The sequence below is a fragment of the Manis pentadactyla genome, chromosome 13 (assembly GCF_030020395.1).
Source record: "Manis pentadactyla isolate mManPen7 chromosome 13, mManPen7.hap1, whole genome shotgun sequence".
Taxonomy (NCBI): domain Eukaryota; kingdom Metazoa; phylum Chordata; class Mammalia; order Pholidota; family Manidae; genus Manis; species Manis pentadactyla.
Window position 1 is genome coordinate 6038618 of NC_080031.1, and position 21572 is coordinate 6060189.

General features: G+C 51.8%; 2 protein-coding genes across 3 annotated transcripts in view; one reads left to right on the forward strand and one right to left on the reverse strand.

Annotated features, from left to right (window-relative positions):
* Window positions 1-21572, forward strand: part of CBL (Cbl proto-oncogene) — a 377716-nt gene that overhangs the window by 180847 nt on the left and 175297 nt on the right. The window contains exon 17 of the transcript XR_008993515.1: window positions 18902-18977. The gene's annotated coding sequence lies outside the window, so the exon portion shown is untranslated. The remainder of the gene's footprint in view (window positions 1-18901; window positions 18978-21572) is intronic.
* On the reverse strand, window positions 250-5077 carry THY1 (Thy-1 cell surface antigen). 2 transcript variants are annotated; one of them, XM_036920045.2, is made up of 4 exons: window positions 4926-5077; window positions 2853-2913; window positions 2063-2416; window positions 250-1519 (listed from the first exon to the last, which is right to left on the reverse strand). In XM_036920045.2, the coding sequence occupies exons 2-4, from the start codon at window positions 2887-2889 to the stop codon at window positions 1407-1409; spliced, it is 504 nt and encodes a 167-aa protein (XP_036775940.1). In that variant the 5' UTR covers window positions 2890-2913; window positions 4926-5077; the 3' UTR covers window positions 250-1406. The 2 variants fall into 2 exon arrangements, with proteins under 2 accessions (XP_036775940.1, XP_036775941.1); XM_036920046.2 differs by having other exon boundaries at window positions 2063-2398; window positions 4926-5075.

The following is a 21572-nucleotide window of genomic DNA, read 5'->3' on the forward strand; positions in this document are numbered from 1 at the left end:
ACACGTTGGCAGGTGAGTGCTGTTCCTGTCAGGTGAGTCAGCCCATGGAACATTCATTTACGCGGGCAACTGTGTCGTGTGAGGGTTGTTCTGAGGAGCCCACCGTGCCGTGGTCCGTCGCTGGGGGCTGTGGGGAGAGGAAGGGCTGATGAGGCGGGGAGAGGGAGAGGTGGCAGGCTGGGCCTCCTGGGTGCAGAGCCGAGGGAGGGGAGGCAGGCCCGGGGGAAGACGAAGGGGCAGAGGCAGAAGGACAGATTCCAAGGCTCGGTTTTATTGTGCAGTTTTCTTTTTCCTCGACGAGATGTCATAAGCTGTGGCGGCACGACACATGTTCATGGGACAGGGCGCAGCTGCCGGGGGGGGGGGGGGGGAGCTGGGTGTCAGGAAAAGCCATTTCTCGAGGTGCATCCCGTTGACGGGTCTCACTCACTGCCTGCTCCCAGCCCCCCACAGGCCCCTGGGAAGGCAGACCCATGGGACGGGGGCTGGCACGGACAGGGGAGGGAAGGAAGAGCCTTCCAGAGAGACACTTGGGCCGCACTCTGCTCGGCCCTGGGGGCTCCACCAGGCCTGACTGCCCGCCTCCAGGTCAGAGCCCCAGAAGCTCTTAGGAGCTTGGGACAGCCTTGGAGGGGGCTGTTGTCCTTTGCCACCCTCTCAACTGCTGGAGGGCAGTGAGGGTCAGTAGGCTGCCATAGTTAGCTTCTTCAGGTGGGGAGGGCCGATGGACCCCTCTGCAATGCTCCATTAGCACTGCCCCTGCCCCAGCAGAACCTGCACTTTCACTGGGCCAGCCTAGGCCCAAGGCCCCGAGAGGACTTCTGCTTTGGTAGGAGGCTGACTTTCTACTGTGGCAGAGAAAACTCCTGGAGATGCTCAGCACCCTCCTCACGGGAAGGGCCATTATGTCGGCAGTGTCCTCATATCCCGGGTCTCAGACACCATCCCTGCCTGCCGAGGGATGTGCTAGGCCCAAACAGACCCCGTATCCCCTCCTCATCTGGGTCTCTCTCAGCTCCAGGGACCAGGACCCAGCCCCACCTCCATCCTACCACCTCTCCCATACCCTCACTCTCCATCAGATACCCAATTCTGGCTTCCCTTTTCACAAACTCCCAAAGAAAAGGAAAGATAAATTCTAAATAAACCGAAGAGAAGCAGCTCTGGAATACAGAGTACAAAAGACAGCCAGTGGTGTGCAGAGAGGGTGTGAGTGGCACAGGGTAGGGCTGCAGGGAGCAAGGGGGTAGACAGTAGCATGCAGCACTAGGGTTCCTTATGAGGGGTGGGGTCTCCGTTTCTTCCCGATATGTGAGGGATTGGGGGTAGGGGTTCAGCTGACTCCGAGAAGCAGGATCTCTGGCTGGGCCCCCGTGGCTTCCTGTGTCTTCCGCAGGACCAATGAGTCACAGGGAGATGAAATCCATGGCCTGCAGGAGGGGCAGGGAGAGCAGGAGCAGCAGGAGCCAGGGCGTGTTCTGGGCCAGCAGGTTTATGCCCTCACACTTGACCAGTTTGTCTGCGGAGAGAGAACGGGGTGGAGGGGCAGGGCAGCAACAAAGGGGGCGAAGGGGGCGCAGTCAGGCCCAGGCCCTGAGTAAGGGCTCATTCCCTCGGGGAGGTTGGTGCCATGATATCTCAGCTGGGATCAGATCCAACCATCTTTTCCATTTGCAGGTTCCTGAGCCCTTGAGGCAACATCCTATCAGACCTTCACTAAGTGTCATCATGTGAAAACTGGGCGAGGGAGCTGGTGTCAACCCTGTTTTCCAGGTGGAGGGAAGGGAGATCGGGGATGTTAGGGGATTTGCATGTAGTCGCGCTAGAAATGCCCGCTACACCACTCTGCCTGCCTGCCTGTCCTGTAGCTGCCCCCTGCCCCCCGCCCAGTCACACTGAAGGCAGTGGCTCAGGGCAGCAGGCTGCAGATGGGGGAAGTTGAGAGGGGTTATAGGGCCACTCTCCTGGCCCACAAGGGGACTGCCTGCCTGTTTTCCTAGACAGCCCATTCCTCCCAGCCTGCCTCTTGCAGTTCACCTGGCTTTACTGGGGGCTTGCTCACCTCTGAGCACAGAGACATTCTTGCTGGAGGTGGTGGGAGGCTGGCCAGAGAGGTGGAGTTCACATGTATATATCCCCTCATCCTTGGTGGTGAAGTCAGACAAGTAGAGGACCTTGATGTTGGGCTTGTTGGTGAAGCTGGTCCGGGAGCGGTACAGGTGCTCGGGCACCCCCACAGAGCCGTAGAGCACGTGCTTCTTTTTCTCCCGGGTCAGGCTGAACTCACACTGCACGGGCGAGGTGGTCGTATTGTCATGGCGGCAGTCCAGCCGGAGGCTCTTATCCACCAGGCAGGCTGTCAGGCTGGTGACCTTCTGCCCATGGGCTACCTGCAAGACTGGCACCAACAGTACCCCTGCCCAGTTGGGCGTTCTGCAGAGCAGGGTGCCTCCCACCCACATTCTCTGGGCACCTTTCCTCATCCTAGAGGGCCCTGAGGGCCAGTCCATCTGCCTGGCTACAGACCCAGCCTCCCAGCCTCCCTCCCTCCCTTGTCTGCTCCAGTCCTGGGTCCCACCAGTGTGTTCTGGGGCAGGAGATCTTGGGGAGTTGATGCAGGTTCCCATTCGGAGACTGCAACTCTATCTGGGACGGGCTCAGTGAATTCTGTTTGCAAAAACTACCTCAGGCTGTCAGAAGATCCATTAAGTTGCTCAGCTGACTTAGGGATGAAAAAGAGCCCTTCTTCCTTCCTGGCCTCCAAGTTCTGAGGTCCTGAGGAAGAAGCTAGATTCTCTGAAGGGGAGGAAGCCAGGGTGCTTGGGATCCCAGCCCTGCCCCTTGCCCAGTACCTGTCAGCAGAAGAGCGATGCCGATGGTGGGGTTCATGGTGCCGGGAGCTCAGTCCTGAATCTGGGGGTGGGAATGGGATGGGAATCAGCCAAGAGATGGGGCAGGTGTGCCCACACTTCGAACCAGTCTGGGGGCCCCAGGAGCCATGCCATCATGGCCATGGCGGGCATCTGAGCCCCTCTCCATAGCGCTCTCCCCTCCCTACTTCTCAGTGGAGGTGACACCACTGTTTGGGGCTTCCTCCTCAGGAAAGCAAGCAGGGACAGTGCCCCTTGTAATGGTGTGTGTCTGTGCTGGACATTTGAGTGACTTCATCATTTTCTCTTCCCTCCAGGAAAACAGACTATTTTTTAATTGTGGTAAAAATACATATACTACAAAATTTACCACCTTAACCATTTTTAAGTGTACAGTTCCGGAGTGTTAAGTTCATCTGCACTGCTGTGCAATCAATCTTCAGAACTCTTTTTATCTTGCAACATTAAAACTCTATTCATTAAACAAAACCCGTTTTGGGGACTTCCTATTTCTTGGTCAGAAGAAAGTTCCCAGTGCGTAAACACTTCTTGGCATGTAACAGATGCTCAAAAGACATTGAATGAGTGAATGAATCTGAGCTGTGCACACCCACAGGGTTGTGATGGAGATGAAGAAAACTGACAAGCATCTAGTCCTATGACTGCTGCACAGGAAGTGATCCACCGATGTTAACTTTCCTCCTCTTAGATGACTGTGTGGTTAGGGATAGTGGCTGGTGTGTGTGTGGCTAAGGTGCTCCCAGATAAGACAGTGCTTGGCACAGATAAGGGTGTCCCCAGATGTGCGAGGGAAAGTGACAGTGCTCTCGGATTGCACAGGAACCAAGATGTTCCCAAACGCCCAGCTCTCTGGGCAGATTTCCTGGGCCTGCATTTTTCCATTCCAGCTTCGGTTGCCTCCCTGCCCAGGCTCTCTGCCCTGTCTTTTTTTGCAGCCTAGGCTGGACATTATCAGGGAGCAGGTAGCCTAGCCTGTCCTCATTGGTGCTTGACAGGCCACAGGAGGGGCGTGCGCCTGCCAGTGCGCGCGGTGCCCAGCCAGGGTGCGCAGAGCGCGCCGCTCGCCCGTGTCCAAGGTCCCCCGGGCTCAGCCCTGCGGTGGGGCGACGCTGGGATCCCCTGGCGCCTGCGGCTACTGTCAATACCCTCTTGGACCTCTGCCGAGAGGGACCCGAAGTACTGTTGGGGAAGAAAGAGGGTGGCGTCTGGCTTTGATTCGTGGACACTGAGTTTAGGAGGAGGGGTGCGAGGTTGGGATCTAGGAGGGGAAAAGGGAAGCGGCGGCTAGAACCAGGAAGGGAAGAAATGGGGCGGGGGCTGGCGCCGCAGGCTGATGTTGAGCCAGAGGGAGGGGCAGAGCGGCAGCAGGGGCACAGATATTTTCCATTTCTCTGCCAGTGCGTCCCCGCAGCCCAGAACGCGGAGAAGTTCTGGCTCCCTCCCTCCTCAGCCCCAGTTCTCCCAGCCCCACCCTCACCCCGTATTCCGAGGGTCTCCTCCCCCAACGGCGGCCCCTGCCCCCGCTCATCCTTTCCCGGCTGTCCCCTCCCCCGCCTGCCTCCCAGTCCCCGCCCGCGGCGCTGCGGTTTCCTTCAGCTCGGACGCCCCGCACCCCGCGCAGCGAGGTCGCGGGGCAGAGATCCGCTCCATCTTGCCCTGCCCGGTTCTCCACCCCCCGAATTTCGCCGCCCCCGTGCCCCGCCTTTGCGAGCTAGGCTTGGGGACGTCTGAGTGGAGAGCAGAGCCCAAGGCTGTCCTTGGCGCCCTTCCTCCCGGTTCCCCTGCAGCGCCCCGGCTCCAGGTAACTGTCCCCGCAGGGGCGAAAGCCGGGGGCGCCTTCCCCGCCCGGGGGGCGCGGCGCGGGGCCTGCAGCAGTTGCGTCCCACCCCCGCCCCTGCTTGGCACGCAGGCCCCCTCCCGAGCGCCGCGCGGCCCCTTCCCAGGCGCCTCCGAGGGTTCCCCGAGGCCCCGGCCGGGAGCCTTGCACCGGGGCCCACCCCGCGCGCCCCGTCCCGCCCGGGCTCCGGCTCCCACCTGAGCGCCTGTCCTCCGCTGCGGCAGCCTCCTCCCGACACGCCGCCGCCTCCAGTTACTGCACCCAGCCCGGCGCCCGCAGTTTTCACCCGGGGTGGGAGAGGAGAGGCAGGGAGGGCCCGGGGCTCGGCCAATCAGAGGCGGGGGGGGGGCGGGGAAGGCAGGGAGGGAGGGGGCGGCGACCAGGAATTGGTGTGGGAGAGCGGCGGTCTGCAGCAGAAGGGGGACCTCACCCTGGGACTGGCAGGCCTGGCCAGGGACGCGGGAGCGTTCAGCGCCCCGGCCATCAGGGTGGGGCGGCGCAGGGAACGCTGGCCGCTTCCCAGAGCCCCGCAGTGCTCGCTCCCTCTTAAGGAAGCTTTTCTCCTGATTTAGGCAGGCTTCGGAAGCCTGGGGGAAAACCGCTGGGGAGAGGGTGGAGGTTGGAGGCCAGCGACCGGCCTCTTGCACAGTGCCCCCCGCGGCCTCGTTTCCTTTTCAGCAGGAGCCCCCCTCCTGTGGAGCCTCCAGTGAGAGGTTTTGGAGTTGGAATATTCCAAGCTTTCTCCAAAGGAAGATGGTGGCGCGCTTTCCCACTTGGGAGCAGAGCTTCAGAAGCAGGGCAGGCGGGGCACCTGGTCTGTCTGACTCCCCGGCCCTGCCCCGCCCCTCATCCATCCTGGAACACCAAGCCCTTCAGGGGCTTTCTGCTCTGGGGCACCCAGTCTCCCCCAGCTCCTGGGCTGGCACCTTCTTGAGCAAACAGCTAGAAGGTTCTTCTCGATTTCATATATTCCTCCTTCCACGCCCAACCCCTCCTCCTGCTGGCTGGGTGCTGCCCTCTGCCGAATGCTGTCCTGCGCCCGTTACACCCATGCCGCCTGGACCCCTCAGCAAGCTGCTGGGTTCATCCCATCCCATTTCATGGCAAGAAAGTGGGAGAGCTGGCCAGTTCCCCTGGGCTGTGGACCTCAAGTCCTCAGTGCTGAGCCACTCCACTGCTGCATCCTAGCCCAGTGGGAGGCGAAATTGTGGAACTGTGGGGAAGGGAAGACTAAACGGCAAGTGGAGACCAAACTTTTAATCCCCTGGGACACCTGTCCTAGCCCCATCAATCTGACGTCACCAGAAGTCCTTAGACTTTTTTTTTTCTACAGCCAGGGCTGATGACGTGTCTCTCCCATCCACAGGTGAGGTGAATTTTTTTGAACAAAGGTTTTGAGTTGCAACCTCGGGCTTCCTTGTGAATTCTTTCCAGGACATCCTGTGGGCTGCGTGCCTCCCCGCCGCCTGCCTGTTTCTCCATGGAAGTGAGCCTTGGCACCTTGGTGGCGGTTTCCGTCCCTGCAGCGGCACTCTAGAGGCCAGCCTGGGCTAGCAGGTGGGAGAGTCATATCCCCCTCTCTCCCGTCAAGTTAGCTGGCCTCCCAGAACATAGAGTGATGGGACTCTCTAGCCCCGAGGATGCTTGAGTCTGGGAGCCATGCACTCTGGGAAACAAGAGCAGCTCTTGGGGCTAAACACACAGCTGCTCCTGCCTGCCTGGGATCACCCTAGTTTGGTGGGGGCGCTGCCTGAGTCTGCCCTTCTCACAAGCTCCCCAGGGGCTGGGGGCTGCAGAATGCTAGTCTGGTAAGCCGGCTCCTCCTCAGGTCAGGTAACTTGGCTTCTCATTGTCTTTAGGGTAATTTTTAAGGCCCTGGGTGTCCTAGACCCTGGCTGCCAGCCTCTAGCAATCTTCTCTCTCCTATTCACCTTCCTGCTGCATTTCAGACACAGCGGACTCCTCCCTGTCGCTCCTTGCACTGCGTTCGTTCCTACTTACCGGCTTTCTGGGTCCCAGTCCAGGGATTGTTTCTATCAGAAGGCATGTGCCTAACCCTTGTCTCTCTCTCTCTCTCTCTCTTTCACACACACACACACACACACACACACACACACACACACACAGAATGGGGCTGGAGATGGTTCCTTTTTTGGCAGGACATGGGGACACCCAGAGGCCCCTTAACTACAGCAGATGCCTGGGCTCTGGTTGCACAAGACCCCAGATGCCCTGTTTCCCACTCCATGGCCCAGTCTCTGAGGGTAGCTGTGCTATTTTGATAAGGTTATGAGGACCTGGCCTACTTTCTGGGTCCCCGAGCACTTTTCCTCAGGAAGCGGAGGGGAGTGTGGATCTAGACGGTGTGACAATTGTGTGTCTGCTAAAGCAAGGTCTCTGCTAGTGGAGCTAATGGCTGAGATGAGTGGATCTGGGGGCTGGGATGGAACACGGGATGGTTAAAGGGAGATTTCAAAACTCCCATTTGCTAATGGGACGGAGTGCTGAGAGCAAGAAGAGGCCGGAGGACTCCACCCAAGGCAAGATTTCCTGGCAGGTGGGGGCGGCCCTGTTGGGCGCCCTGCTCTTTCGTCTTCCATTATCTCCAGTTGCCCCAGCTATAGACGCAGGGTGAAAACCCTGCTAGACAGCGCCTTCCTGTAGGATGACCAGGGTGCACCAGACATTCACTCTTCTTGTCCACTGATTTCATCGGATTGTCTTTATAGAATCACAGAGGTGGCAGAAGCCATCCCATCGTTCTATAGCTAGAAACAGGCCCAAGAAGGATAATGATGTCAGGGGTCAGACACATACTTTGGAGTACAGCCAGGACCAGCTAGGTCGCAGATCTCCTGGCTCCACACACCGGGCTCTCCACTGTTCCCCGGGTGGTCCACAGACTTCTGCAGGGCTGATTTCGCTGGTTCCTGGGGGAAATATGCAAAACAAAGATGACGAGGGATACTCTGAACCTAGCTGTCGTGTTGCCACCTTGTTCTGATCACTTCCTCTTCACGCTGTTGATAAGGGAGAGGGATTTCCGCCCTCAGGTTTTGGAGATGGCAGAACATATGACATGTGACACTGGACAGATGGGTTTGACAGCAGTTCGTTAGTCACAAATACTTGTGGCCCAGAGGAGGACCCCACATGCCAGGCACTGCCACATGGGAGCTGCAGTCAGGACCAGGGCAAACAAGAGGTGGGGGATAGGCTTTGTAATGTCATGGCGAGGGTTGCCTGTTCCCCACAGGAGAATATGATGGGCTCTTTAAAATAGTTCCGTGGGCTGGCAGAGAACTCAGGGATAAGCAGGCACTGTGCTTGGTATCCAGGATAAGGAGGGTCGGTGGCTTGGGGAACAGATTGGCAGAAGCTGTGTGGGAGCTGGTGGGTAGGCCATTTGAAGCCTGCTTGATTTTATCAGATGTCAAGGCAGCACATACCACTGTGTCCTGATTTAGGGCTCATTGAGGCCTTAGGCCACACAGTGCCTCTTCCTTGACAAGGCCTCTACTTTCATTCTAAGGTTGTACCTTCCCGCTGTTTTGAACTGGTGGTGGTAGGTAGTATTTTTTTTTATGTGTGTATTTTTTTCTCTTTTTTTGCACACCCTTACAGCAACCACCAGTCTGTTCTCTGGTCTTATGAGTCGCTTTCTGGTTTGTTCATTGTGTATATGTTTTCAATGTCCTTACTAGGTAAGAAAAGAAAATTGGTAACTTTCTGTTGATCCTCAAACCTCTTTGGAAATGTGACTAAGTCTACGAAATTAAAAAATCTTGAACCCGCAGCTCTACGCTCTGTTGCCTTGCCTCATCTCTAGTGGAGATGAACACCCCATGTGGGGTCACTCCCTGAAAACCTGCATGCTCTTTTGGAGAGTATGACAAAAAATAAAGATTCTCTCTTAGAATGCAAGACAGAGGGCAAGAGGACAAAGTACCAATGGAGATAGAATTATCAACATTTATTTAGAAAAACTTTATTCATGCATGGCTAATGGAGCAACAAATTAAGAGACATAATTATTCTGGACACAGTGTTCTAGGCACAGGGCTGGACCTTGGGAATACAAAGATCGATAGAGCACAATCTCTGCCTTCAAAGGCTTGTCTGATGTGGAGACGTAAGTGGTATGTAGACAGTTAGAAAGTAGTAGGGTAAGTGCAGAGGTAGAGATGTGCATAAAGTATTGTGGGAGACCCAGTGTGACAGAGAGGCCTTCTTGGAGGAGGTAAGGTGTGAATCGAGTCTTAAGAGACAAAGGGCATTGTCCAGGTGTGGGGGACCGTTTCCGTAAAGCCCTCCAGTGGCCGTGCCTCCTGGTTCCTGGGGCCCCTGTGTGACCCCTTCCACATTGATTCTGGGCTTGGCTGTGAGCCCTGCTTCAGTCCACGGGCTGTCAGCTGATGTCATGCACACAGAAGCGTGGTAAGTGTTTGCACGTTGGGACCTGCCTTCAAGGGATTCACATGAGGAAGTGTGAGTTAGCCGTGGAGAGAAGGGAGGTGCCTCAGTTTACATCAACCACCATTTGGCATCAGCTAGCCCCCAGGTGACTTGCCACGTGGTCACAAAAGCATGTGTGATCACAACTGACACCACATGGAACAGAAATGAACCATCCCAGAGAAGCCTACTAAGGGGGTTCTAAAACCTGGATTCATATCTACAAAATGGGAAGTCTGTGTCCCCTCTGGAATCTTGATTGGCTTGTACCTGTTTCAGCCAATAGAATATGACAGAAATGATGCTAAAAGACTTGTGAATTTAGGTCTTAAAAGGCCCTACAAGTTTTACTTTGTTCACTGGATCACACTCTTAGAGCCACCATGTAAGAGGCGTGGCTACCTGGGCGCCATGCTGTCAGGAAGCACTAGGCACACGGAGAGGGGTGTGAACACACTTTGGGAGACAGTCCCAGGTGAACTGAGCCTTTGGAGGCATTCAGCCCAGGCTCTGGACATGTACCTAAAGAAGCTTCCAGAGAAACCCCGCCCCAAGCTGTTTTGTTCCCCTAGTTGTTCAAGTTTCCAAGCTGAGGCCCCCAGATATTGTGCGACAGAGACAAATCTGATTTCCTGACCCACACAATACAAGAGCTACATACAAGGGTGGTTGTTTTAAGCTGGTATTTTAAGTGGTCTGTTGCTTAACAATAGATACCTGATACATAAATGGTATCTAGAAGTGTGGTGCTGTCTTAAAAACCTAAACGTGTGGCTTTGGCTCTGGCACTGGGTGGTGGGCGGCGGGCGGTGGCCAGGACAAAAAGCAGGGAGGGGTTTGCTGCGCAGGCTGGAGGAATTGTGTGTGGCCTGTCGGGGGAGGCTGGGAGAGCCGTGAGGAAACCGCCTGGAGGCTGGAGCAAGGGGGACCCGTGTTACGTAGTGACTGGAGTCATATGGCGCCGAGATGACCGGTGAACGTGTTGCTGTGGTGACTTTGAAGATACTAAGTGCACTTAATGAATTTGTGGATTTGGCTAGACTCTAGAGATGGGAGGTTGGAAGTGTAGTTTGGGGGCTTCTAGCGGGTAGTAAGTTATTTTAAGGGAGCAATGAGCCAAATAAGGGTCTGGCCAGTTTGTTGGGTCGGAAAAGAAAACTATTTTCCAGCAGATAACAGATTCTCAAAGTGAGAATTGGCCTAATTGTAAAGATGAATTCAGGGTATGATTGTTGAACCTTTGTTAAGACCCCAGGAAGATTTAAGGTGGTGCCTAGTAGACCTTCTCAGTTAAACAGAGCATTTCTAAGAATATTAAGGGTGTTGTCCTGTAGCTGAAGTAGAGTCTTCTTGAAATTAATTAGGTGTGTGGATTTCGGTGCATGAAGTGGACCCAATATTACAAAAAACCCATAAAGTTTAAGAGTATAGTATTGGCAAAAACTCTTATCAGTTTGGGCTAAAAGGGACTGAAACAAAAATGAAAAGAGACCCTGGGCCCCCAACTTTCCATGGGCAGTAAGATGGCCAATATCCCCCAGGGGGACTTTTCTTATGGAAAATCCTCTCAGAGGGCATAACCAGAAGCCAAGGAGAATACTAGAATATTCCAGTAACACTCCCTGCCTTCTGACAGCAGCGCCTGGCTGGATTTCAGAACTGCTTGGAATCGGTGATTGCTCCGAGCCTCCTCGGCCTGCTCACCATCGTATGGGCACGTGGGGGCAGATGACTTGTTAGGACACAGGTCTCTGAGTCAAGGGGAGCCACAGCTGAGGAGTGTACCCCAGGAGACTCCGCCACCTCAGACCTGCTGCATGTTATGGACTCGGGGCCTGGTGTTGCGATTGGACACCACTTTGGGTATTTTGGGAAGGTGAGTACATTTCACATGTGGGCAGGCACAGCCTCTTAGGCATAAAGGACAGACTGTAGAGAGTCGCTATGTTAATGGCCCCCCAGTGAGTCACATCTCTTCCACACTGATTCTGGGCTCAGCTGTATGGCACCCTCTGGCCAGTGGGACTTCAGCAAATGTGACACCGGCAGGGACTTCTTAAATGCTTCCCCATTAGGGCTTGTTTCTTGGAACCCAGCTGCTGGGCAAGGAAGCCCAAGCTAGCCACGTGGAGTGGCCCGAACTGCAATGCCCCTGTTGACAGCCCCAGCCAATTCCCAGACACTGAGTGGGCCCCTTTGGGATCCTGCAGCCCTCAAGCCACCTGCCCACTGCCCACCGCTGCCTGGCTGAGCCCAGCCTGCGCTGCCCGGAGCCGGCAGAGCCATCCCAGCTGATCCCCGACCAGGCTGCTGACTCAGATACATTGTTGCCTTTAGGGACTAGTCTGAGTGGTTTGTTACACTGCAAGGTAGCAGGTAAACCCAGTGAAGAGAAGGAAGGGCCTTTAAGACAGAGGGGACGGCATGAGCAAAGGGACAGAGACAGAGCAAGGCAGAATGGGTGTGGGCGAACACAGATGTTTGGAGTTGCCTGAGGCAGTGAAAGTTGGGAGGGGAAGAGAAAAAAGGGGAAAAGCCAGTTGAGGAAGCCCTTGTCTCTTTGGACTTGGGTAATGGGAAGTCATCGAAGAGTTATAGGAAGGGAGCAGAGAGGCAGGGTAGATGAGGGAGATTAGGTAGATTCAGGAAGCGAACTCGGGGCGTTGTGGGCAATGAACAGAGGGCCACACAGATCCTCTGCCGCTCAGTGGTTCTTTACTCTTGTATGTTCAGAGGGGAGCTGGAAGGTGGAAGGCAGCTTCTAGGGGAAGCAATGGGTGTGGTAGACACTTGCTTGAGGTCAGGGTCCGGGTGTGTCTTGTTTACTGCTGTATCTCTAGGGCCTCCAGGTCTTGGAGCAAAGTCACTTCTCAGGAAATATTTTTGAATGGATATAAAAAGAAGTTAGAGCAATCAAACATGATAAGTGCTGCTTATGTGGCAGAAAAGGACAGAATTCCAAGGAGGGTTTGGGAGAAAGCTGTGGTGGTTTTCCCAGAAAGCAGAAAGGCATTTCCAACGGTGGGAGTCTCAGAAGCAGAGGCGTGGAGGTGGGAAGTGTGTCTGGGGAGCTGCCCATTCTCACGTTGCACGTGGTTCAAGCGTAGAGTGGCGGGAGGGGTGGTACCTGAGATGTGGTTGGGAAGGGAGAAGGAGCCAGGTCATGAAAGCCTGGATTTATAAGGCTAAATATTTTAGATTTTGTGCAGTAAGCAGTGGGGAGCCATGGAAGGCTGTAAAGCAGGGGAGAAGTGTGATGAGTTTGCGTTTTGGACAAAGGAGTGGAAACTGCGGTGACGGTGTGGGATCCGAAGGATGTGCACGATAGAGCAGAGCAGGTGAGCACATCCGCAGTTCCACGGAGGGAGACAGAGTGGAGAAGAGGGCCTGAAATGGGGCCGGAGCGGTGGGGATGGACCAGATCCACATTAGGGAGTGCATGGTACACAAGCACTTCCTGGGTGTGTTTGGTGAGGGTGGTGAGAAACGCCAGGTTTCTGGTGTGGCTGCTCTGAAGGATGAGGAGAGACGGGGCAGCTTCGGAGCAAATGATCATGAACTTAGTGTTGGCTGTGTTGAGCTTGAGGGACCTGTGGGACGTGTGCGCGGAGAGGTCCAGCATGGGGCTGAGCAGAGGGCAGACCTCCCCTGGCTGTTGGCAAATAGGTGGTCAGGAGCACCCCAGGGGCACTGTAGGCCTGGAGCAGAACAAACCCAGGGCAGGGCCCGAAGGCGCAGCCGCCAGCAAGGAGTGTGAGAGGGCGGGGAGAGCCAGGGGACCACACCACAGGAACGGGTGGGTGTCCGTAAGGCTAAGATGTGGCCGTCAAGGAGGCCACCCAGTGAGGACGGTTTCAGAAGTGGGTAGGAGCTCATGGCTGAGGTCATGTTGAAAAATAAAGATTTTACTATTCTTTAGGTAAGGCGAGGCCAGTGGATCAGGAGGTGGCTGCCACTGAAAAGGTAGTTTGCTATGTTCCCAGGTCCCATGAGGAGGGGCACGCCACCCACAGTCGGGGGCACGCTGGGAAGCACTGGGGTTGGTCAGGAGGCCGAGGGAGGAGCAACTGTGGGCAAGAAACTTTATTGTAGTTTCGGTGAGAAGGAATAGGCGAGGCAAGATAGCAGGTTTAGGACTGGCTAGTTTGAATAATTTCGGAGGGCTTTGGGGCCAGGGGTGGGGCACAGCACCCGGTGCTGGTCCTGGCCCTAGGATTGTTAGGGCAGGTAGCTAGCGGCCTGGGTGTGACAGCCTCATAAAGGAGATGGTGTGGGCAAATCAGATCTGTGAATTAAATTGATTTGTTCATTAGAATGATTCAATTAGATTTGTCGGGTTGCATTTGAAAGGGGTGCTTGTGGGTGGTTGGTGTATGACCTCTAGGAACTGGCCTACCCTGGGAAGGGCAGTCACCCGGATGTCAGAGCATCAGGGTACAGAAACTGAAAGACCTGCTTCCATACATGGGGTGGGGAGTGGGTGGGAAGAGACTGAGGCTGTGAAGCAGAGGAACCCTGTGAGCCAGAGCAGTGGCTCCCTCCCCACTCAGGGGTGGCTGGAGGTGGGAGGAGGGTTGCTGGATCCCAAAGCATTAGGGCTAGAGGTGGTGTGAAGGCCAGGACCTGCTCGCTGGGAAGATCTTGCTCATGCCCGTCTCTGTGCAGCAGCATCTGGCAAAGATGCTGAGGGCTTGGGCTTGGGGCTGCCTGGGTTTTCAGGCTCAGCCTCAGGGTTTTGGCTTGGCTGAGCTCAGCACTTCTCAGTCTGCACAAAGTCGGGGGTGGGGGTGGGCAGAAAGGGCTGTGTGAGAGGTGAGAAAAGGCCCATCCGAGGCCTGACTCAGTGTCTTCAGTAAAAGAAAAATGAATTAGCTGTTTTTTTGGAAGGGACAGCTATGCCTAGGGATAAACAAGACTCATCCTTGTGGAATGTGAGCAGAGTTAGCAATTTTTTTTATTGGCTTTTGGTGAAAAAGAAATGGGATGAGATCCCGCAGCTGTCTGAGACCGCCTCCACCTCAGCTTTGCACAGTCTGGACCCATCTCAGGCAGAGCCTCTTTGTAAGCCAGCTGCGTCCTGATTTCCAAGCCCGTGTTTCTAACTCTGGAAGACTGCTGTTGCCCAGCACCCCTCACCTGCAGGCCTCCACCCGCAGAAGGGCAGCTCACAAGCATAGCCTCCTGTGGCTGCGTGGCACCGGGCTATTCCAAAATGAGGGGCAACTCAACTCCCAGCTGGGGAAAAGGGAAAAATCTGAAATAGTTTCTTGATGTTGGAGCCATTTCTGCTGCTCATTGGCAGGAAGGAAAGGAGAATGTCCATGGGTGTTTTTTTTCCCAAGTGCGTTATGTAGGAAGGCAGATGTTTCAGCTTTTCTGGGTGAGCGCAGCCCAGTAGTGGATGGGATGGTGATTCCGTGTGTGTGTGTGTGTGTGTGTGTGTGTGTGTGTGTGTGTGTGTGCAGTTGGAGGTCTCTGCTCACCCAGGTGCACCCCCAACCCTGGACACCCCTCTCTTCAGCTTGTACAGGCAGATCTCTGTCCACCCAGTCCTCCAGGAGCTATTAGAGGAACAGGCAGATTTGGGCAAGTGACTCCAGCATGAAATCCTCCTTAACTCTAATCCTGGGAGTCGTCCTCTCTTGCTGTCACCCCCATATCCAGTCATTCATCCAAGTTTGACTTCTACCTGAAAAGCACCTCTTGGAGCTGACTAGCTCTCCTCTCCATCCTCACTGACACAGCTTAGCCCTAATGCTCATCTTCTCTTGCTTGGACCATTACAGTAGCCTTGCTAGCTGGTATCCTGCCTCTAATCTCTTACTACACATTGCTACTAGAGTGATTTCCTCCACCCCCTCAAATCATGTTTTTCTAAAAAAATTTACATATAGGCAAATTTGTAATATGGGACTGTGTTTCTAAATACAATGATACCAAAGAACATGGAGTAAAGAGTAAATCTCCATCAACTCCTGTCCTTTAAGCTGTTGTTAACAGTTGTTAGCAACTGTGTGTCCTTCCAGAAATATCCATGAATATAATGGTATTAGCAAATCTGTCTTTTTGGGGAGGTATGGAATATACACAAATGTAGTCTTTATACATCTTGTTGTATATCTTGCTTTTTCTTTCACTGAATGATGCCTCTTGTGGCTTATTCTGTATCAGGACATATAAAGCTGGTTTGTTTTCTTATCAGTTGTATAATATTCCACTTAGGGTCATTTTAACCAGTTCCTTCTCAGTGGATATTTAGGTGATTTCCAAACTGTACGATTACAAATAATGCTTCAATGAATGATTTGTACAAATGTAATTTTGCATGTGTTCAATGAAATTCCTTAGAACTAGAGTGCCTTTAAATATTTTTACTAAGTGTTTAATTCAAATTAAATTATTAAATGTTTCCTCTCTTTGCAAAAGAACAGGTCTATATCTTCAGTCTAGATTGTTCCCTGAGCTCTGATCTATTGATCAGCTATTACTTAACATATCCTCATGGATATCTCAAATCTAATATGTTCTAAATTGACCTTCAGTCTTTTCTGTTGCATAAATGGGACCCTCATCCATACACTGTTGAAGTAAAAAACTCTGTAGTTATCGATCACAACTTCATTTCCTTCACCACCCACTCACCTTGTCCATCGACCTCCCCTATATCTTTTTTGCCCACTTCTCTGCAAGCTTTTGCATATTCATTACCTTTTTTAAATATTTTATTTTGGTATCATTAATCTACAATTACATGTCATTACCTTTAATTCCACAGCTCTCCATAGCTGCAGCCTTCCACAGAAATAATTTCACTACTATCACTCAAAACTTACAACATCTTTCATTTGGACTAATGCAGTCATAGTAAGAATAAAAGGTATGAAGCACTTGCTATGTGCTAGGCACCATTTCACATGTATTACAAACACTTGTTCCTGTTAATCATCAAAACTGCCCTCAGAGTAGATGTACTATTATTATCCCCATTTTACAAATGAGGAAACTGAGGCATAGGGACGTTCATCAACTGGTAAGAGACTGAGTTTTCCAACACTATTCTCTAGGGTTCCTTAAATCTCCTAAGGTCCCCCTTGTGCCCCTCAAAGGCCAATCTCCAAATCAATGCTCTTTTTAGACATGGAGCAGATCATTTCCTGCCCCTCTTGAAAAGCATTCAATGGCTCAATGTTTTCTCATTTCTCTTAGAACAAAGATCAAATTCCTACAAGGGGCTGCGTGCATAAGCCCTACATCTCTCCCTACCTCCCCTAACATCGTCTTCCTCACCGACCTCTCACCTCCTTGGGTCCCTGGATATTCCATCCTGATGCCACCTCAGAGCCCTTGAACTTACTCTTTGTTTGTCTAGACAAGTGGTTCACTACTGGGGTTATTCTCCCTCCTTCCTCTCCCCTTCCCTCCCGACAAGGGCCACTTGGCCACGGGAGAGACATTTTTGTTGTCACAACTCGGGGCAGGGGGAGAGGCTACTGGTATCTAGTGTGGAGGCCAGGGATGCTGCCAAAATCCTACAATTCAGGGGACAATCCCTACAGCAAGAATGATCTGGCCCCAAATCTCGGTAGTTGATGAACCCTGGTCTGGAAGTCACTTCTCCACATCTTCAGGTGATTCATTCATTTTCATACCCCAGATGTTGCCTGAAAACATCACATCTCCAGAAATGTCTCCCTGACTCTCCTATTTAAGGGCGAGCTGGCCTCATCCCCACGCAGGTTGTGGCCATCATTTTCCTAATTATCAACACTTTTACTTTATTCTTTTTCTGGCTTCCTGGGTTCAGTACTTTTGGCCATAGTTTCTATTCTTCTTTGTAAAAAAATACCTTAGTGAGATAGTCTAGGTCTCTTTATTTGGGTCATGTATTGTCTTTAAAAATTTATTCTGACATACATACTTATTGCTACTGGAATTGGGGTCTAATTTTACATTATACTTTTTAACTTATTGGTGTTGTCATGCACTAGTATTTGAGAAGCACATTTATTAGATTGGAAAGACCTTGACAATCAGTACTGAGTGAATTAAATGTTTGCAAAATGCTATATAGATCTGTGCTATTTAATACAGTACTGTAACATGTGGATATTTGACTAAATTTAAATGTAAGCTAATTAAAATTAAATAAAATTAGAAATTTGGTTCTTTAGTCACCTGCTCAGAACACATCTCAAGTTGTCGATAGCCAGTCGTGGCTAATGGCTACCATGTTGGATAATGAAGATACAAAAATTTCCATCGTTGCAGAAGTTTCTGTTGGACTGCATTGTGCTAGAATTTGGCCCCATTTAAAAATAAAGTATATGTATCACATATATGTTTATACAGGTGCAGATATATAAATTTTATAGGTCTTCTGTTACAGTAACATGGATCTTAAAAACTTTATTTTCCCTTTATAGAATGTTTGTTAACTAGACAGGGTATACTAAACTATTAAATATTAAAAATTACCACATTCTTTGGAGAAATCTCTGCTGCATTAAAAAAATATAGTGCTTCATAAAAATCTATTTATTTAAAAAGTTCATGTTTCATCCAAGGGAAGATGACCCAGCCTTTACATTTTTCTTCATGATGGGAGGATCTGATTTCATAAATGAGTCCCCCAGCAGTGCAAGACAGTCCTGCAGAAGGACCTGACCTCATTAAGGGCACACTCCTGCCACCCTTACTTAACCTTTGCCCACTCAGAAAACGAGAAAATAACCCGTCCAGAAATGAATGTTGCCGACGATTATGGGAATGGAGAACGTCCATTTATGAGGGTCCTCCTGAGATGGCCCCATTGTGAGGTCTGGCTGCTATCTTTCACCTGGTTCCTTAGCAGGTTGCATGAGGCCATGGGTCCCTGCCTTCTGAGCCAGGCAGCCTTACAATCAAATGGTTGTTAACAACAATAAAATTCTGTATAGGGGACTCAATGCAAAATCATTAATCCACCCCAAGCCTAATTCTCATCAGTCTCCAATCTTCTGAAGCATAACGAACAAGGTCTTACATGGTCCATCACAGTTTTTGTTGTCACATATTTCAAGTTGTAGATTCTAAAAATGGGATTGTCATGTCGTGGGGATGTTCAGAATATTTTGACATGAAAAAAGAATAATGGAATATATTCAGTGATAAAAAGAATTGAGTATCAGCCATGAAAAGATATGAAGGAAACCTAAATGCATATTAACTAAGTAAAAGGAGCCAGTATGAAAAGTCTATATATGAATCCAATTCTATGAAATTCTGGAAAAGGCAAAACTGTGGAGACAATAAAAAGAGCAGTAGCTTCCAGGGGTTGAGGGGATAGGGTGTGAATAGGTGGAGCACAGAGGGTTTTAGGGCGGTGAAACTCTTCTGTATGATCCTGTGGCGGTAGCTACATGTCATCAAACCTTGGCCGAGCCCAGCAGACCGCACACCAGCAGTGAGCCCTGCAGTGTGAGTGTGGCCTCTGGGTGATAATGCTTTGTCAGTGTAGGTTCACGGGTTCTAACTGTAAACGTGCTGGTGTGGGGTGTTGATAATGGGGGAGGCTGCTCTCTGTGTGTGAGTAGGAAGGGTGTATATGGCGACTCTCTGTTCCTTCTGCTCAATTTTGCTGTGAGCCAAAAATTGTTCTCATACTGGGTTCCAGCCACACGGTCCCCTTGCCATCCATGTGTTTCTTTGCATCATACCTTTATCATTCTCTCTCCTACAGGGCTTGCCTGTCTCCTCCTCCTCTGCCTGGTGAAACCCTACATGTTCCTAGGCTCAGCTCAGATGTCTCGTCCATGGTGAGTCCTTCTTTGGTGCATCCTGTTCCAGGCAGAACGTTACCCCCAAAGCCCTTTATCCCTGGGCTTCTGGAGCCGTGTTTATGGCAGATGTAACTGTGCTTAGAAGGCTATTCTAGTCCATTATCTATGATTTATGCTTCTTTTCTCCCTAGCTAGACTGTTCTTTTGTTTAAAGGATGAGGGCGGAATTGGGGTATGTAATAGCTAATTTCATGTGCCAGTCTGGGCCAAGGGATGCTCAGCTGGTTAAATATTATCTCTGCGTGCGTCTGTGAGGTTGTTTCTGGAAGAGATTAGCATTTGAATTGGTGGACTGAATAAAGCAGAGGGCCCAGAAGTGGGTACTGTTATAACAAATACCTAAAAATGTGGACAAGGCTTTGAAACTGGATAATGGGTAGAGGTTGGAAGAGCTTTGAAGTACATGCTAGAAACGTGGCTGTCGCTGTGAAGGGACTTCAAAAGGTGATTCTGGTGAGAGCTCACACAGAAAAGAGAAGCGTCCATCTTCTAGCGACCACGTAAATAACCAGGCACAGAATGTTGTTAGAAATATGGATGGTAAAGGCCATTCTGGTGATATCTTAGATGGCAATAAGGGACATGTTCTTGGACAGTGAAGAAAAGGCTGTCCTTGTTATAAACTGGCAAAGAACTTGGCTGATTTGTGTTTGGGTTCTAGTGTTTTCTAGAAGGTGGAACTTGTGAGTGATGACACTGGACATTTAACTGGAGATTTCTTAGCAGTGTTAAAGGAGGGGCTTTGTCCCTTGTGATTGCTTTCGGTAAAACACAATTGAAGATGGAGCTGGGATTGTTAAGCAAAAAGGAACCCAAACTTAAAGATCTGGAAAATTCTCTGCCTGCCCCTATTACAAGGAAAGAGGAAGTGTGTTGGCGCGAGTGCACTCAGGGTGTGGAGGGCTGACCGTGTGACAGGGAGACCGGTGAGGGTGTGAGCCATGCCGTTAATCAGCCATCCCACCTGTATGGCATTATCACTGAGGTGACACTGAGATGAGACTTTGCACTTTGCTATTGATGGCTGGAATGAGTTAAGATTTTGCGGTTGGAGGGATGGAATGAATGCATTTTGCATGTGAGAAGGATGTGAATTTGGCAGGGGCTTGAGGTAGAATGCTATATACTGAATATTTGTGTCCTCCAAAATTCGTATGTTGAAATTCAGTCTCCAGTGTGATGGTATTAGGGCCTCTGGGGGCTGCTTAGGTCACGAGGGTGGAGCCTTCTTCTTACAGGGCCCTTATAGGAGCCACAAGAGCTTGCTACCTCTCTGCCACGTGAAGACGATGAGGGGCTGAAGCACAGCTGAGATACGGCTGTGCTTTAGAGATGGGGACATGGAGGCACAGGTGGTCTAGGGGTACGTCTGGCCTGGAGCATGCTGGGGGTGCGAGAACCCACAGGTTTGCTTCCTGCATGACTTTCCTCTCTACCATTCAGCTGCTCCCCTCCAGCCAGGCTCAGATTTCCTGACCCAGCATTGGGCTTGTTGTCAGGAAGCTGAGTTGGTGGGGGTGGAGTGGGGGGACCACTGCAGCCCATGTGTCCCCCCAGACCCAGAGATAATGGCTTTCTTTCCTCTAGGACAGTCCCATTCCCCTCTTTTCCCCCTCTAGCAACTCTTGGTCCCATGTGACGCTGGGCAAGGTCTGTCGTCTCCCTGGCCTTGTGTCATCCTGTGCACTGGGCTAATGTCTGATCTGCCTGTCTCAGGAAGGACAGCCGTGTGGCTCGGGTCTGATCTGGAGGCCACATGCCACATCCTCCCACATGCTGGGTCCTCAGAGAATGAACCACCTGCCTAGGATATTTCAGACGCAGCTGCAGTTGAATAAATCATGACCAGGAAGAGGAAGGCGCGTGCCGGGCCCCTCTGAAGGCCTGGAGCCAGCTCCTGGGCCCCGGGTGCCGCCCAGGTCTGGCTCGCGCCTCCCGCCCCTCCTGCCTACACTGCCCTGTGCCTCTGCTCCACACCCCACCTGCCTGCCATCCTGCAGCCAGCCCCGCTTCCTTCCTTCAGGGAGTTTTCCCCAAGTGACTCCACCTGCCTCCACTCTCAGCAACTCTGTTTCTTCTTATTTGTGTGTCTTGACCCACTGCCCATCTCATTCAATTAAAAAAAAACGCCAACTGAATCCTGCTTGGGATGCAGTGGGGATGCAGGACAGAGGGGTGGAGAGGAGGGGTTCTGCACCTCAAGGTGCTCCTCCCCTGTGGGGATTTTAAGCCAAGAGCACCACCGCACAAAAGATAGCAATGCACGTGTGATAGGTTAAATGCTAACTGGAGCTCAGAAAAAGGAAACATCTCATCTCGGTGGGAAGAGTGAGAGGCTAAAAATGGAGGTGGTGCTGGCACGGCCTTTTGCCTGTGTATCTTCTTTTGTTCCCATCTCCCTTTCCTCCACTGAGTATGCTCTCTCAAACCTGCTCTTCTGTATCAGATTCTCTGTCAGGCATTGGGGGATACAGTCAGCCCAGGTAGCATTATATTCATTTTATTTTAGAGGAAACAGGCTCAGAGAGGGCAGTCCACGTGCACACATCCCTCGCTGTGTGTCCCAGTTCT